This window comes from Anguilla anguilla, chromosome 9 (genome assembly GCF_013347855.1).
Source record: "Anguilla anguilla isolate fAngAng1 chromosome 9, fAngAng1.pri, whole genome shotgun sequence".
NCBI lineage: Eukaryota > Metazoa > Chordata > Actinopteri > Anguilliformes > Anguillidae > Anguilla > Anguilla anguilla.
Genome location: NC_049209.1, coordinates 10,475,796 through 10,493,987, shown reverse-complemented (window position 1 = coordinate 10,493,987; position 18,192 = coordinate 10,475,796). Strand labels below are relative to the sequence as shown.

The window sequence follows — 18,192 nt, the reverse complement described above, 5'->3', positions numbered from 1 at the left end:
CAGCCTCACGTGGTTTAACATGAATTAATCAGGACGCTCACTTACGATATTGAATGAACTTTGGATCGCATCGGAATGAATTTCATTCCAGTGTACTTCCTAGTCGAAGGCAATTAGCATCATCTGGCTTGAAGGATGGCAGTCACTTCGATGTTGTTCAGATCTCTGTGCAACATCAGAGCCCATTTGAAAGCAGAGTGATGGCTTCCTGTTCTCACATTAATGCGCAGGAGCCGCGGTTGCGTAGATTTGCATTGACTGCCACCAGCTGTCTGCAGTGATGGAATATGACAGCAAAGCGGGGCTGCAGAGATCATTCCGTGTGCAGCTCGTTTTCAGAGAGAGAGAGAGGGGGTTCTGAGAGGGGGTTCTTTTTTCCCATGGTGCATCAGAAGTTCTGAGCAGCGAGGTAAACACCCCCACAGGGGAATGTAAGCGAGCAATGAAATATATATGACTTTGTAAACTTCACACAAACCCTAACATGCGGTACAGAAGATGTGAAACCATTAAGTTGTAACCCTTTCCGCGCCAGATCGATGCCTAGTTTCATTAGAATGGCGCTGTTTTATTCTGTGCTTAAATGCAGTGTGGTTTGCGGAGAAATATGTTTAAAGGTAGGTAGGAAATTCATTGGCTTCATCAAAATATCTAGTGCATTTTATGAAACAGTCAATAAAGCAGATAGAAATGATCGTGCTCCTGCTACTAGTCTCAGGTGAATAAAGATGAAATCAAATCACTCACTCAGAAATCAGACCTCTGCTGCTGCCATTGTAAGTCATAATGAATTCACATCTGTAAATATCGATCGTACGGCGTGACTCGCTACATCGTTATTATTTCTTTTTGCAGTAACAGTTTGAAACGTTTCCTCTGTATTAATCGTTTTATTTCCCAAAGCGATTCACAGCTTTTAATAAATCAAAGGTTGCTGTACTGGAAACGGATACTAAACCGAACCAAATTGGTCTTGTTTTGTGCAATTAAATGGTAGAGTATCCACAGATCAAGCACTTGAGCTTTACTGGCCAGCAACATGCAGTTAGCAAAGACCTTTGCATTCTGTACACTAACATGTTCAGAATGCCTGTAAGGCAGAGGAAGAATCAACCTTTCAAAATTTGTATTGAAATTATTCCTCAAACAACAACACCTGTATGAAGAGAATAAAAGCCACACCCCCATTCTTGTTTCTCAGCAGTTTAGCTATAACAGGGGTGTCCAATCTTATCCAAACAGAGCCAGTATGGGTGCAGGTTTTTGGTTTAGCCAAGCACTACAACACCCGATTTAACAATTTAACTAATCGTGGTCTTCTATTGAGACTTTGATAAGTAGAATCAGGTGTCTTCATGCTGGGCTAAAACAAAAACCTGCACCCACACCAGCCCTTTTCAAATAAGATTGGACGCCCCTGAGCAAGACAAACAAAAATGAAGTAAAAATGAAACATCTTACCATATACCTCTGTGGAAGCTGCTTAATGGTGAGAAAATGTGTTATCTGGAAGAAATGGGCTTGTCCCTTATGGGAGCAGCACAGAGATTCTGCCTGTGACACAGTGGAAAAAAGCTCTTCATTTCATCTGCAGGTGAAATACTGTGCAGTATTAGAGGTTAACTATAGAACATGCTACAGTACACTTCTCACCACAAGGTGACATCTCACCGTATTAGAACAGATTAGTTTCCATGTGCTACACTCTGGCGCTGCAAGAACTGTGTCATGCTAGCTAGTATTACCATTAAATCATACACACATTTGGAGTCCATGTGGTTATGTTTTATTCATACGTTATACATGTGATTATATGTGTAGTTTGGGGGCTACATTTTGCAGTCTGTAGTTCCATTTCACCAGGTGTTTTCCAGAAGCCCACACACAATATGAATTTGAAAATGTGTCAAAATGAATGTTTTATGTGACAAAAACTGAACGAGGGAGTAGCTTGTTTTCATGTCACATCAAGGCACTTGTGTTTATCTCTTTATTATTTTGACAGGGCAACACCTGTTAGCCAAAGTGTTTGTAGCACAACAAGTTTACATGTTGCAATCCACCTGTTCATAATCTCCTTGTAAATGAACTGAACATGGGTTTACACAATAGAAAAAACCAACAAAGGAAAACGTGGTATTTGGCTTGTGCTTTCGAGACTGAATTATGTGAATTATATTCATTCAGGGCGACATGCGTGAAAAATCTTAATTGCTGTTGCCAAGTTTTTTTTTTTTTGGTTTTTGTTTTTAAATGTAGGCTTTAGCATCAAACTGCTGCAGCCTTCAGAACATTTCATACAAGCAAACTTTATTTTTGTACGTGGTTTAGCTTTTTGGGCTATTTTTTTCACATTATGGAAATAATAAGGTCTGGAAATTTGCCTTCATTTCTGTCGCCATGGTGATCCAGTGACACGGTCTCAGACGAGCGGCATCTATTATTTCCTCGTCTCCGCCCACAGAGCTGGAATTCTGCGAGGCACCCCAGATGATGTGCCCCAGCTACCAGGTGGAGCTGCGGTCAGCGCCCCAGCACGGCTACCCGCTGGCCATGGGCTCCGACGTGGACACGGAGACGGAGGGCGGCCCCTCGCCGGACCACGCCCTGCGCCTCTGGATGCACGAGATCAAGTCGGAGCACAGCTCCTGCCTGTCCAGCCGAGCCAACTCCGTGCTGTCTCTCACTGACACGGAGCAGGAGAGGAAGTCCGACGGGGAGAACGGTAAGAGCTGACGCCGCGGCGCGGGCGTCAGTGCGCGCGTGCCTGTGGGCCCGCGGGCGTGTCGGCGCGTGTGCGCCGTGGCGGGGGAATCACCGCGGCTTTGTTTCTCACCGGGGTTCTTCGGTCTTCGTTAGTTTCTCGTGTCTTCGCCGAAATTGATCAGCGCTTTTCCCTGCTGTGCATTCTGATCTTTCCCTCACATCTCCCTGAGCGGTAGAACTTAGCAACCAGCACATATCCAAAGAAAGAAAGGGGGGGGAAACGGACGGTGCGGCCGTTACTTTCTCTGAGCCAAGAGTCTGATTTACACGGCCTAGGTGAGGGGATTTAGTCCGCATTGATGTGTGTTGTAGCTGCACTTATGCGCTTGAATGCCGGAGAGAGGTCCTGCGGTGTGACCTAACGTACGCTATTGCATGGTCTCGAAACCTCTGGCCTAGCCTTTATTTACAACATCAAAAAGAGCCTTCCGTGCCCAGGAACGATGATGTATGAGGCTGAGCCTGACCTTGTTCTGCTGACTGCGAGAGAACCGTGATATGGATTTTAAGAGATTACCGCCGAGATCAGCCTGCCGAAACACACCTGAGATCGTCTGACAGCGCAGGGCTGGAGGGAGGGCCGGGGGGCCGGGGGGCTGGGGCGGGTTGGGGGGGGGGGGGGGGGGGGGGCCCTTTCCATCAAAAACGTGAACCCAGCTCATTCCGGCAAGGTCCCGAGGAAAATGCGGGCACGATAAACACAAACAAAGAGGCCGGGTCCATTGATCCGGCGGAGCGGTGCTAATTTATACGCCGCGGATGCGCGCGGCGCTCTGACTCACGACGCGCCTCTTCCCCCGCTTGGACCGCCGCCGGAAAAAAAGGGCGAGAATAATTGGCGCGAGATGGGAGCCTGTTTGCGACGCGTACCCTGCCAGGGTCGCCGCTAATGAGAGGCGGTGTCGGATGCGCCGCTTCACCTCTGCCTGCGTTCGGAACGGGCGCGGCGGGCAGAGCGCCCGGGAACGAGGCGCCGCTGGCGCGGTTAGCCAAGCCAGGCGCGCCGAAGAGGGCCCGTGTCCCGCCGCCCGCCTCCCGTTAAAAACAGGTTCGCCTGCTAGGGCTTAACGTCGGTCCAAAAAGGCCTGCGATGTGGCTGAGGATTCACCCTCCACATCTCGTTGAAGTTGGAAGAGGTGATTCAAACCCCAATGGTGGGATTTTCTTTCTGTTGCTTCTGTTTTTTTTTGTCTTTGTCTGAAGGGTTTTTATAGTCTATTTCCCGTGGTCGGAGCAACGCTGCAGCTGAGATGAAATGATACATTTGGCAAAAAGGTCTCTTGGATCTTGAGGTTGTACAGCAGTCAAAGGTCAAGTCTGTGTAGAGGTAGTGAATAAAATATGGAAAAAACTAAAGCAAAATTAGATAATAGGGTGTTTGAGTGTCATGCATGACCAGTACAGATTGTATGCACTGTGGCATAGAGTCAACCAGCATCTCATTTTATTTGGTTCAGACATGGTGAGATAGTTTTTATCCATGTCATGGCCTCTGTGTCGTATTCCTCAAACCACGGTGGCAGTACCACTACCACCCTCAGGCATGAAATGCAAAAACATGAAGATGAGCACTCCGTACTATTTAGTCATCAATATCACCTTCTAACGGCACAAATGCGCCCAAAACATGTCAGATAAATGTGCCCCACACCATTACAGAACCACGAGGATCCACCCTTCACTGTAAAAACACTGTCGTGGCAGCTAACATGTCGCCTGTTTACCACGGCGTGCTTACATTTCAATAAACCTTTGTTTATTACAGTTCATGTGCTGCACTACAGTGCCACACTTTGAAAATCTCTTTGCATGTAATCTACCATGTCCTTATGCAGAGTACATTGCATTTGACTTTTTGGAGGGGACTGTTCCTAACATTCCAGTCGGCAGGAAGGACTTATGAGCATAGTACCCACAGACTCACTCACATTGTCTTGGATTAATGGGCCCAAATTAAAACAAATGGCCAGATGGTCCAGGAAGAGGAACGCACGAGACAGACAATGTGGTTCTATTAATCATACAAACAGAATCAATTGATTGCCTCTTATAGAAGCTGAAAATGTTCACTGGCCGGTGAGACTGTCTATAAGCAAAGGGTACATAAACAAATGCTCGTCTGACATTTCCCTCCTTTGTTATTTGTTCACTTATTCCATAATGAAAATCTATTGTTAATGTTATGGAAAATACTGCTGACATTTTCAGCAATGAAGGAAGGGCTCAATCGAACTGTGTCTGCTTCCATTAAACACCAAATATCACATCACATATATAGAATGTCAAGTCCTTTGTGCTTCAGTTGTTTTCATTTTTAAAAGCATTTGACATGAATAAAGTATAGTCAACAAAGGCCACTAAAAAAAATATATATATATATATATATATATGTATATATATATATATATATATATATATATATATATACACTCAGTATATATTTTTTTCCAGTTATGGGAACTAAATGCAACTGATAAAGGCAGCATTTGTGCAAAGTGCAGAAAGATGAGATTAAGACAGTGTTGGCGTAAGAATGCATCTAAATCACTGAGTAGGCTGCGCTCCCACCCCCTGAGCTGTGTGTGATTGATGGTTGGCAGATCCAAAATGGAGCCATCAAGCGCTGCTTTATGTTAAGAACATAAAGCAGCGCAAAACAATACCGTTCGCTGAGATGTACGTCTGTTGCTCCCGCAATCGGTTGATTAATCAGGCTTACGGTAGCTGTGTGGCTGCCCATTTCTGTTTAACTCATTGGTGTATTAGGTCCAGCCTTCATACACTGCTGAGGTGTCACATGTAGTTTTTTTTTTGTTTTACTGCTGAAATCATGTGACATAAATGCAATGGGAGTTTATATTAAGTTGAGATTTGTGGAGATGTTTGTAATAACCTGAGTAATAAAATATCCCCTTTTGGCCAGACAATAAATCTAGGACAAACACTGCAACCCGTTCTGAACAGGTCACGAACCGTATGAAACGGTTGTTATTTACAGTTATTTGAAACCACTGGAAAACCATTATTTTTTTCTGTATTAGTATGAATTTGTTTTGTTTGTTATACTATGTTAAGTGTTATACATTTTACCATGGCTGTGGACTATTTTTTGTTGGGATTGGACTGAGGATCACCTGAGCCTTGAAAGTTTAGTTTACATTATTTATCTTTTCATATTATTTTTTTTATGGTATGTTAAGCATAGTGTTCATTTACTCAGTCATAAGCAGCATATAAGACGTATATTTTAATTCTTTTGTGTGTTGATGCTTGAAAAATTCAAAAATATTGAGTCGGAGATCTAAGAATCTGAGAAACAGACAGACAGGCAGTTTGGATCTTTGTATCCGTTTCATCAGCTATTGTAGCTGAATGTCTCACATTTAACCCTTTGATTTCCTTCAACAAAACGATTTACCGAAAACTAATTTTCTAAAGTTAGTTAAGACCCAAGTGTGCCGATTACAATTTTGTAGATGGCAAGTAGAATGAACCTGGAAGTTTGTGCAGGTTCAAGGAGGGGAATCTGGTGTCGGTTATGCATGTGCAAATTTAAATGCAAATGACCTCAGAGAATGGCTCAGAACAGCTATTGTGTTTACACTTGAGTGTGAATAGTCAGAGCATTAGGTTATTGTACAGAGCTGATAGTTATTCTGGTCTACCAGTACTCTGGTCTATCTTCATTTTTTTAAATGTAGTTTTTATAACTTTTCATACATTTTAACAGTGTGCCTCTTTTGAAAAGCAGACACAGAAAAAAATAATGTTCTAAGATCCTACATATGGCTTTGAATATTGATTATTAAGGTATTAAAAGATTTACAGCTATAAATTAAGAGCCTGCTTAAATGTATTGAGTAATGTTCATAACTATTCCAATAAAGGATTCAAGTTAAAATTTATTGAATTGAATGTGGATATCACTTTCTAAGTTATGAACATTTCAGAGTACAACCCTTATTCCAGATGCATTTCTATCGCTGAAGTTATTGGTTTTACCCACATCAAATGATTCTTTGTAATTTATTCCACTGGTCTATTTTCCTATAGTTCACATACATAATGTATAATGATGTATAATGTGCATAGTGTCTACAAGTTACACTGGTATGACTGACACAATGGAAAAAAGAGCATCAATTGTTCAATTGTAATTTTCTGAAATTAATTTATTTCTATTGCATATATACACCTCAGATTTATTTAAATCTAGTGGGTTGAAAATACTTTCACTCTACTCTAGAAATATAAAGTATGAAATTCATTTTATGTGTGCGAACCACAGTGGATGTAAATGAAGATGTATCTGTCCCAGGAGTCCTATTATAAAATGCTATTCTCGTGCTGTCAGAAAGCAAACTCTTGTGCAAAAACATCAGCATTTGCTTGTTTGTTTGTATATTTTCTTGTACCACATTTGAAATGGTTTAGCAGAGAACCAGACATTTTTCTTCAAAGGCTATTAGATTTATTTATTTATTTTATAATTTATTTTGGAAATGAGCACATTACTGGTACTGGGTCTAAGACTATAGATGTATTTAAATGCTTTTAAACTATCCATAATGAATTACATGCTATGCATAACCAATTTACATTTTTGAGAACACCGTCAAATTTTCCATCATCAATTGGACCACCTGAGCTGCTTTTGGTGCTACTTACCTTGTGATGTAACACAGGGTAAACGATGCCAAGGAAGTCCGCTCCTAATATTGCACAAACAGCAAGAGATCGGACTTATGTGGCTATTAACTACAAAGGGAACACTGACAAGCAGCAGTACAGAGATATCAGACATTAGTTTCAGTCACTCTTTTACATACATAGCACATTTCCTTGTAAGTATATTTCATATGTGTTTTCTATATATGTTTTAATCAAGTCCAAGTGGGTAGTGCTGCCAGAGTTCATTCCTTGCTAGAAGTGTCATGAGAATGTTTAGATTCTCTGTAACACAAATTACAGCCAGAAAGGTCAGGTACAATCCAGCTCTCCGGTTATAACTGGATAAAAAGGGACCATTTGCAAGTATGGGTCTGTATCATCTTCCTCTGAAGTCCATGGTACCTTCAAAGTCAAAATGTAAGCGAACCTTCTGAAGGTTTTACAGCTGTGTTATCAGCATTGAAACTCACTGCATCTGCATGGCCCTTTAAATGCATCATGTGACAGCCATGTGTCTCTGTCCATAATTAACAACTTACCTTTTTGCAAAGGTAGTTGATATATGAGCAGTTAAATCACATGAGTTGGATGAAAAAGAGTAAGAAATTAGTATTTTTTTCCACAAAATAAAACCTAAAAAAAGAAAATCTTTTTTTTTTTTTTTTTTGTGTTCTTCGACACACCAGTGACCCCAAAAAGCTCAAAGGGTTTCCTTAAATGGCTGCGCTCTGTTATCATGTGTCCAGTAGGTTGACAGTTTCAAATTAAACACCTACAAAAAAAAATTGAGAAAATAAAAGTTTCTCGCAAATCAATACTTGTTGGTCGCAAACTGTGAAATCGTGACAGATTGCGTGTGGATTTGGTACTGGACGGCTTCTTGAGCAGGAGTAAATCACTTTGCCAGCACAGACAAAGAGTTATACAGTACACTATTCATCAGAACTTAGTTTCCATTTTAACTGTTGTATTCTGGTGACTATCTTCCAAGAAGGGATATTTATGCTTGCTGGTTTTAGTTCCCTGCTTTTTAATCTCACACATACAGGCCATCTTTTTCAGTGCACTCCTGGTGTATACGCCAGATAATTGGATATTTATTCTTTTATTTTTGATAAAAATGATGCCCAAAACCACCATGTCTTACTTTTTGCTTGTTATTATTCAGAAAGAGTTTATTATTCTCTTTCTGAAATCCTAAGTTAGCAGGAGATATAAAAATTTCACTCTGCAGTTAAATAGACCTACGGGGCCTGCTGCAGTTCTCATGCTAAGTAACCCAATTAGCTGAAAGCAGTAACCTTAGGTGATCTTAAGATGTGCTTGAAAGGTTGAGAATTATGCATATTCTCTTGCAAAGTGTGCGGATTTGTCAATGTTTCTGCATGTGTCTGTATTTCACATTTCGTTATTTTCCATACTGTACATCTCAAGATATGCAAATGTTAAAGTAGCTCCATTCCTCAACCAATTGTGAAAATAGAATGGTTTATAGATGAGCTCATGCCATGCCTACTAATTAGCCATGTCAGGGTGTCTTTCGGAAGCTTCTGGAAATGTAGTCGTCTATGTGATTCTAAAACGGCAACTTTTTCCAAGCTAATTGTCAAACTCCAACCCTGCATTTTCAAAGATCTGATTTAAGCTTAACTGATAATTAACTACATTAAGAAATATCTCTGTTCTCATGCCAAATGCCCTCCTTGGCTGTCTTTTATGTGCACATTGTGTACACATCGTGTCATATACAGTTTAAATGATGACTGTTAGATCAACAGACTGTGCCATCAGAGAATGCCGTTGTCTGCGGTACTTACTGTAGATGAACTCAATGCTATTTCCAAACCGCTAATACAATTCCATACACATCCAGGCATTTTAGAATGACAGATGATTGGGAGGAGTGACAGAGGTGAATCACATTAAAAGAGGCCCCCAATCTAATGACTGTTTGACAGTGTCATCATTCCATGGCTGAATGACTAAAAACAAGATTTGAACAGAATCTAGACACTGTTCCAAAGTCTGAAGTGTGCCAAGCTACCTTCAGGCCCTTGAGCCATGAAATTACCATTCTACTCATTAGCGGTGAGCCAAGCCCTCTTAGCACTGACTGGGAAAAAAAAAAACGGAGATTATCCGAACACAACCAACTCTGGGGTAAATTGAGATTTTAATAGAAGCTGTAGCCCCTCACAATTGAAAGAAGGCTCTTTCACTTTTTCCTTTAATTAATTTCTGCATTCCCCATTTGGCAAACATGGAGCAAATGATAGTATCGCAACACTAATGCTGAATTTTCATAAGAAATCAACTAAAATTTAAAAAACAGCCGATATTACCGATATGCTGCCAGGCTGTGTATTAACATTGATTACATTAAAAACACATTTCTTGCTCATTGCCTTACAATATAAAGTACAAATGGCCATGATTTTGAGGGAAGTTATGCAGGGGTTCGATTAAGCATTGAACAGAGAGGCTGTGGAAAAAGCATATGGTTTTTTAGCTGCTAAAGCACAGCCCCCAGCGAGTTATTGATCACTCCCCTATGACACCCAGGGCATTTTGATGGAAATGAAAGGTGATGGCGTGTTTCACTCTCATCTTCGCCATGTGGGTGGGGAAACGGCCAACACAACGTATTGATAAGGGGAGACACTTGGGGTGATTGCGTTTCTGATATGAAAAACTCTCACTGTGGATTAGCTTTACTGCACGTATTATGAGTGATTTCTGTGACATTACTCATCTTGCTGTGAACCATAGATGTGTGGTCTGTGGGCAGAAACTCACACTGGAAATGAAATTCATCGTACCACCTTTATATGGCAAAATAAAGAATCCATGCTCATTTTGTAAGATGTCCATCCCTCTTCTGAGTTATAAATATCTAATGAATTATGCTTGATGAAATTTGTACTCAAGCTGCAGGGAGGGAAAAAAAAGAAAATACAAGTTATCTCCAAAACTTTCCGTTGTGTAATTTGATATAAGTATTAAAGGTGACAAGTCTTAATATAAAATTTATAACAAGGAGGTATTATTTGTTCGATTTGTTTTCCCTCCCCATTCCATTTTTAGTTGGAAAATTGGCAAGAAGGAAAATGAGAAAAAGATAACTTGAGCTCTGCAGCAGTTCAATAAGATGGTTCTATTAATGATTAATATTTCAGGGGACCGTGCGCAGCAAGCCTGATACCGTCTGATGAATTCACATGTTTGAATTCACTTCATCGGTTTAATCTAAAGTGTTGACGTCCCGAGAGTGCTCTTTCCCTCTGCGTTCTCAAAGAGAGGGCAGCAGAATGCTCAATGCGACAGTGTGCCACAGCCGGGCACCTGCACCAGTCCAATTATTTGAGAACGGAGAAAAAACACGGGACACATCACTAGGAAAAACAGACTTATATTAATGAACTTGGAGAATGAACTTGGGTTCACTATGCTGTCAATGCAAATCATGTTTTTAAGTACAGGCTATGTGTCTCTTAATGGCCTGTGCTGTCCTTTGGTGAACCTTAATGTCCTACTTGCAGGGGAATTGAAAGGGGTTTTTGAGATGTCAGTTGTAGCAGCCATTCTTTTCATTTTTATAATGAAAACATCATCCTGATATTGTGTGAAACCAGTAGCCTGAGGAAAATTGTCATCATAGCAAGCCATCTCAGCAAGCCTTACTTACTTCCTGTCTATCTTGACTATTACAGCTGAGCTCCATCAGGTCATGGATTCTCTCAATTTACCCCAGAGTTGGCTTCTACACATTTGCTGGTACAACTGCATGAAGCAGGGGTTCATATGTCAGTGTGCAAAGCAGGTGTCAGTAACTGGCACATACGAGTAAGGCAGATTTCTCTGAAAAATGCATGACCCTGGTTCTAGCCGTGACACAGTTCAATTACGTCCACAACATTTTCCCATCCAATGGATTTTGAGTCTATTAGCATAACGCTTATTGCTATTAACATAAAAATGAATTTAAGTTTTTACTTTGTTTTTTTTTATTTTTTTTTATTGAATTGCACATTTCCGATAGATGCCTTTGTGGCTTTGATATAATCCGTGGGTTGGTCATTGGATAAGTTCTTTTCTTTCTTCATGCTGTTACCAGTTTGAGAAAAATATACACAATGAAAGCAAGCTAACTGATGTTTTATGGGAAAGGTATCAGCAAAAGTTTGAAACAGACTGAAAGAAAAGGCGTCTCTCTCTCTTTTTTCTAAGAACCGAAGTGAAATCCATGCATGTTTTTTTTTTTTCACTGGGGATCATTGTGCTGAACCAGTATGTAGCATTGATATTTGAGGCCTTAACCTAGTTCAGAGGCAGTAACTAAAGGGCACCCTCTGATTCACAGGATCCATATAGAAGCTTCAAAACCTTATTGAATTTTTCTCATGGTTTCTATTGACTCATCCTATGCTCAGGCAGTTAAGCGAGAGGTTTCATTTTATAAATGTGTCTATTTTGGGAGATGGTAATGTAAATGAGTAGCTTATTTATTATTTTATTTTATAAATGTATTTATTTTTGTTAACATTTAATTCCACTTGTTCAAGTGCTGCTCTGACCTTGTAGTTCACACTTATCTGAAGTGCATAATATTAAACCCTTCATGAAATTAAGTGTAATGACTTAATTGTTTTTAAATGATCATTATATGTTTTTATACTCATATTAATACATAATTCATATGTAAATGTAAAGCTTTATGATGGATTACATACAATGTCACATGACTTAATCATCCAACACATAAGCTCATGTTTGTGTTGTACAGGTGGTGTGCTCTGGCCATGAGCCTAATAAAATAATAAGTTCTCCAAGAAGGTTTCAGGAACATCTTTTCTAAAGTTAAATTTTATTTGTTAATCCTAGTTACACTGAAAACGGACTGTCGCCCTTGCCTAGTCTTGCACACAGACCTCCAGTGTAGGTCACACTGAGTGACACATCACATACTAAAGTCATACTTCAGGGGGTAAACATTTGTAGGGTAAAGTATGTGAAACTAGTTTCTAACGAATTAACTTACTGACTTATTACATTGGTGCTAAAATGTCTATATCTGATTCGGCAACTCCATTCCTAGAGGGCTGCTTTTTGTGATGTGTCCTGATCAGTTAGGGTTTTTGAAATCATCCCTCACCAGAGATTTAAAAATCTATAGCAACCTGAAAAAACGATATGTCTAGCTAACCAATCAAGCTATTGAGCTAACATGAACACTTGCGTCTTGCTTTCCAGGATTTTATCTCTTTTTATTCTAACAAAGAATATGGTTACACCTTTGGAAGCATTATTCTGTATCTGGACATTACATTACATTACATTACAGGCATTTAGCAGACGCTCTTATCCAGAGCGACTTACACAACTTTTACATAGCATTTTTTTTTACATTGTATCCATTTATACAGCTGGATATATACTGAAGCAATTCCGGTTAAGTACCTTGCTCAAGGGTACAACGGCAGTGTCCTTACCCTGGAATCGAACCTGCGACTTTTCGGTTACAAGCCCAGTTCCTTACCCACTGTGCTACACTCCGTCCGGACATCCCCTCGCTCTAATGCCATGCAAAGTCAGGTTGTCTGAAACTGCCACTGGTTGATTGAACTAAAGACAAAAAAGTTTGGAAAGGATTTTAACCAGGAACTTATGCAGAGTTGTTATTGCTTTGCTGGAAAGTGCGTAAAGGCATAGATTGCCAGTGCAACATATATGTTTGGCTAAATATCTTGTATAATTGGGAATTTCAAGTTTTCTGCTTTCTAAAGTGTCAGATTCTGTGGGATGATTTTTCAATCTCTGTGGGCCTGAGCACTATGATATCACCCTGAAATATGAAAAGACTGTCATGGTGGCATACATTGATGTATCCTTCACCAGGAGAAGACAAGCGTTTGAAGCTCAGTCTCCTCCAATATTGAGACACTGGAGGGAGAGAGGACAAAAAGATACATTTCTAGGGCATGGAGGAGATGAGGCAATGGTGGACTAAAGGAGGGTTTTTGGTTAGCCTTAGCTTTTATTCGTTTTATTTGGCTTTCCCCATTGCACACACCCACATGCTAGAACATATATTTATGACAAAGTTTAGTCTGTTAGCTTTAATGTTTTATACCTGGAAAAACAGGTTTGTTTTTTTCTTTGATTATTCTATAGATGCTTTGGTCTGTGCAATTATGCACAACTTTTCTCTCCACTTGTTCCGCTATGGACTGCACATCGGCCAGTAATAAGATTTGTGTCCGCCACCCCCCCAACCCCCCGTATTGGTATCGCAAGTTCAAATGACATCTGCCTACAGCAAAGTAATGAAGCAGTTTGTTTATTATTCTGCAGAATCACCTCGTCGTTCTTGTGATCTTTCGGAACGGGAATTTGCATCAGACCAAAGCAGATGCCGCCTCATGCCCAGGCTTTGTTCGCTGTAGATTAGAGGCATCCAAGCTGAAAGCAGTGGAGTGTGCGCCGGTGGCCTGGCGTCGGCGAACGCCATTAATGCGGAAAGCCACTGTGGTGAAGGAACGTCTGAGAGATACCTGCTTCTGTGGCTGTACATCGAGGCCACCGTCTTATGACTGACACTCCTGTGAAAATGTGGATGATGAATAGCTTGCGTTATTTTCATTTTGGATTTATTTCTTTGAGGATTAATTTTTTTTTTTTTTTAAAGGAATTTCAACCTTAAATGCACTGGAGCCATTCATTGTGATGGCTGATGTGATGGCAAATTGTATAGATGAAATGAATATATTTTCAAGCTATATTTAATAGAGCTGTATTTAATTATCAAGAAATGGATATCACATTCTGAATAATAAACCAAATTGACAAAGACCAAAAGTCTCTTGCATGCAGTTTGACGAAAGCATCATTATTTGTACATTTAAACATTTATAAATCCATTTGTTGTATTTCTGCTGCATTTATATATTCTGCCAGAAGCAATCGCATCAGTATTTCAGAGCAACAACCATGTTCATTTGTATATGTCACTGGGATTATGAGCTTTTATCTACCCATTATTTCTCTATGAAATTGATTATTCTCCCTAAAATTAGTCTGTATAAAACAATTTGCTGAAAGCATGTAACTGTTTTATCCCCTACTCTTTTTTTTATTTGTTAGCCTGTCTCTATGCTTCTGTGATTAAGCCATCTGTTCTCATATTTTATACGCTATTTTCCCTCACATTTTGCAAGTTGAAACTCCGTGTGTGCCTGGAAATCAAGAGCCTTTCTATGACAAGCTGCACAATTATCAAACGGCAGGGGTGTTGCTTGAAAAGGTGCTTGGATTTGAATCAGCAAGACAGACAGACAGGAAAAAAATAAATGGCATATGCTCAGTCTAATAAAATAAATGGTGGACTTTTGGAGCGAAAGCAAAAATAAATAAAAAACTGGAGTAATGAAAAGTCTGAAATAACAGGCACATTGCTAAACACTACAAAGCCACATTGCCTCGAATAAACATGTAATTGCTGTCAAAAATAAACTCGGTAATGACCTGTAATAACCTGGTATAATGAACTGTAAATAAATAGCATCACACAGTTCCTGCAGATTTCTTGGCCTCACATTCATGCTGCAAAACTCCCATTATACCTCATCCCAAATGTGCTCTGTTGGATGGAGATCTGTGCAGGCCATTGTGATAAACTGAAGTCACAATCAAGTCATTATAAAAATAAAAAATATAATATATAAATTATTAAAAATAATATATGCAAATACCAAACCATTTCCAAATGAATTAATTGCAATAGTTAAAGAACACAACAGCATTTCATCTGCCTTCGTTTTTTCCTGCTGCGTACCTGTGCAGCTCTGATTAGAGGGTTCCAGCGCTAACAAGCTACGTGATCATCCTGCTCAGAGCCCCTGTCTTTGTAGTTGTCTCTCTCTCTCTTTCTCTCTCTCTCCTTTCCTCAAATTATCAGAGGGCTGCATTGTGCCACCAAACAAATAATATTGTAACTGTAGTTTTTATCATTTTCTTTCTCGTATTTATGCTTTGGCACTCATACAATTTGCTTTGGGATTTGCCAAAGATTTCACTATGCAGGAAAAACCGTGTGTTCCTGAAACCAGCTTGAGATGATACATGCTTTGTAACATGCCACATTATCCTGCTGGAGGTATCCATTTTAAAAAGGGTAGACCCTAGCCATTAAGGGAGGCACATGGCCAACAACAATGCTTAGGTGTGCTCTGGCATTCAAATGATGCTCAATTAGTATTAAGAGGCATAATGTGTTCCAAGTAAAAACATTTCCCGTACCATTATGCCACTACCACCAATCCACACCACCGACAGAAGGCACGATGGATTCATGCTGCTTATGCCAAATTCTGAACCTAACATCTTCATGTTGCCGCAGAATTTGTCAGACTGGGTAAATCTCAGTCATCCAGTTTTGATGATCTTGTGCTCACTGTAGCCTCATCTTTCAGTTCTGAGGTGTGGAGCCCATCGTACCCCTAATGTCTGGTTGAACAATGACTAAACCTCTTCACCCTGTCTGCATGCTTTATATACTGCATTGCAGCCACATGATTCACTGTTTGGAGAGGCAGGCTATTTGCGTCAATTAGTAGGTTTACCTAATAAAGTGGCCACTATGTGTGGCATGCCTTACCATCAATTCTGGAGTCATTATCAATGTGACATAGCATGCTATGACGTTTTTAATTGTTATCAGTGTGATATAGGTTACTGTCAAGTCCCTATATCACACTGCACAGCTATTGCACAATTGAATATGTGACACAGTTTACAAACTAGTCTTGATTGTATTATTATTATTATTATTATTATTATTTAATTAACTGGAGAAATTACTGGTTTGTACATTAATTCCACAACATCATTGATCACATGAGTGTCTAGAACCAAAATAGTAATGTGCCTCAAAATGCAGTTCAACCTTGAATTGATAGGCATCTGCTTTGAGTGAGAATTCTGAAAAAGAAAGTTCACATGCCTTTTCTTCAGATAAGAGCTGTTCAGTCTTATCCAAAAACGGCCAATGAGGGTGCAGGTTTCAGTTTTAATCCAGCTCAAAGACACCTGATTCTACATTTCAAGGTCTTGATTGAGGTTAATTAATTATTTGAATCAGGTGTTTTGGTGCAGGGTTAAACAAAAACCTGTACCCATACCAACCTTTTTCAGATAAGATTGTACACTTTTTCTTCAAATAAACTAACAAAAAATAAACATGTCATATTACAGGTATACTACATAGGGATGTGTGGACCTTCAAGACTGTTTGTAATCAAATAAGTCTCCTCAACCCCACCCATACGTTCGTTGAGGCAAGATTTCAAGCAAAGAGGTGGTCAGATATATTGAAAATAGCATTTTTAGCAACATGAATGATTCCATATAGATGGTAACAGTAATTTGGCAGTGTTATAATGATCTTTACACTAAGTGCACCCCTTAATGTGTGGGTAAATCATACTGTTGTTATTCTGTAGTGCTGTTGCAGCTATTTTGTGCTTTTCCTCCTTTGGTATTTAGCTATGTCAGACATTTTGTCAAAATTGGGATGTAAACAAGGAATTCTGTGTGGAATTAGTAACATTAACAAGACATCGGTCAATCATAGCTAGCTAATACACTTGTAAAGTGAAATGCATTTTTCATGAAGTTATCTGTAGCTTGGATGAAACCATAAAGCAACCTGGTCTTCTCAGGCTGTGGTTTAATTACATAACTTCAGGAGTTAGCAGAACCAAATGCCATCATGTTTGACACCCTCATAAACATCCATAGCCCTGATTTTTCACATGAATGTTAGTCTCCTGGGTCGCAGCTTGCATTTTGAATCAATATGTGGATTCTCACTGGATCTCTTAATTTTGCATCAACAGTAGGACCTACCCATGAGTAGCTGCTGAATGAAATGGGAGGGAAAATGCAGATTATGATGATCTGAATGTATAACTCTGATGAACAATGGCTGTTCTAGTCTCCTACAGTATTATCACTGTATAATATAGGAAGAGGAATAAGCACAATCTAGCAAAGGTATTTAAAGTGTATAATTTTTGATAGAAGGGAAGGAAAAATTAAAAGTAACACCTTAAGTTTGCTGCAGGTCCTCTAAGAAATTATGTCACATTTGTAACCATCAATTGAAATCTCACCCTTCTTTAAGTGTCAGTCATTGTCACCTGGTAGTTTTCTTATTATTTCATTCATTCATATACTTATTTAGTTTTCTTTTTATCTGTGTTCCATGTTGAGACAGTGATCTCTGATGTAGCAGAAGGCTATTGGAGAGCAGTGGAAGTGTTATCATACCAGTGTGGGAGTTCTGAAGAACAGGGGACTGGGTCTAGTCTCTTGATACATCTGGAACCTGACACACACATACACTGTCAGGAAAACCGGGCCTGTCGTTCCTCAATGATGCCTTGCAAACTGCAGAAGCCTCGCCTAAAGAAGTCTGCCCACAGCCACACTGCCCACAGCCACACTGTTCCGGCGCCAGCCTGTCGGCCTGCCGTTTCACGAGTAAGAGCAGCCTCAGCAGTCCCCCCCCCCGCAGCCTGCTTGCTCGTAGGCCGTTAATTGACACGCGTTCAGATCGCTCGGCCATCAGCGCCACGCTGAACCAGTGCAAGGGGGCGACTCTGCCACCGATGACAGCCAGCAGTAAGTAGAGATTAAGCCAGGAAGGGGGGTGTGTAAGCTTTGTATGGTCCTGGGGCTGGTTGTACCAGCTGTGCG

General features: G+C 40.1%; 1 protein-coding gene across 3 annotated transcripts in view; it reads left to right on the top strand.

Annotated features, from left to right (window-relative positions):
* tenm1 (teneurin transmembrane protein 1) overlaps window positions 1–18,192 on the top strand; it is a 414,402-nt gene that overhangs the window by 255,080 nt on the left and 141,130 nt on the right. For all 3 annotated transcript variants that reach the window (XM_035434568.1, XM_035434569.1, XM_035434567.1), the window contains one exon: window positions 2,465–2,725. In XM_035434568.1, coding sequence (XP_035290459.1) covers window positions 2,465–2,725 — 261 coding nt within the window. The remainder of the gene's footprint in view (window positions 1–2,464; window positions 2,726–18,192) is intronic.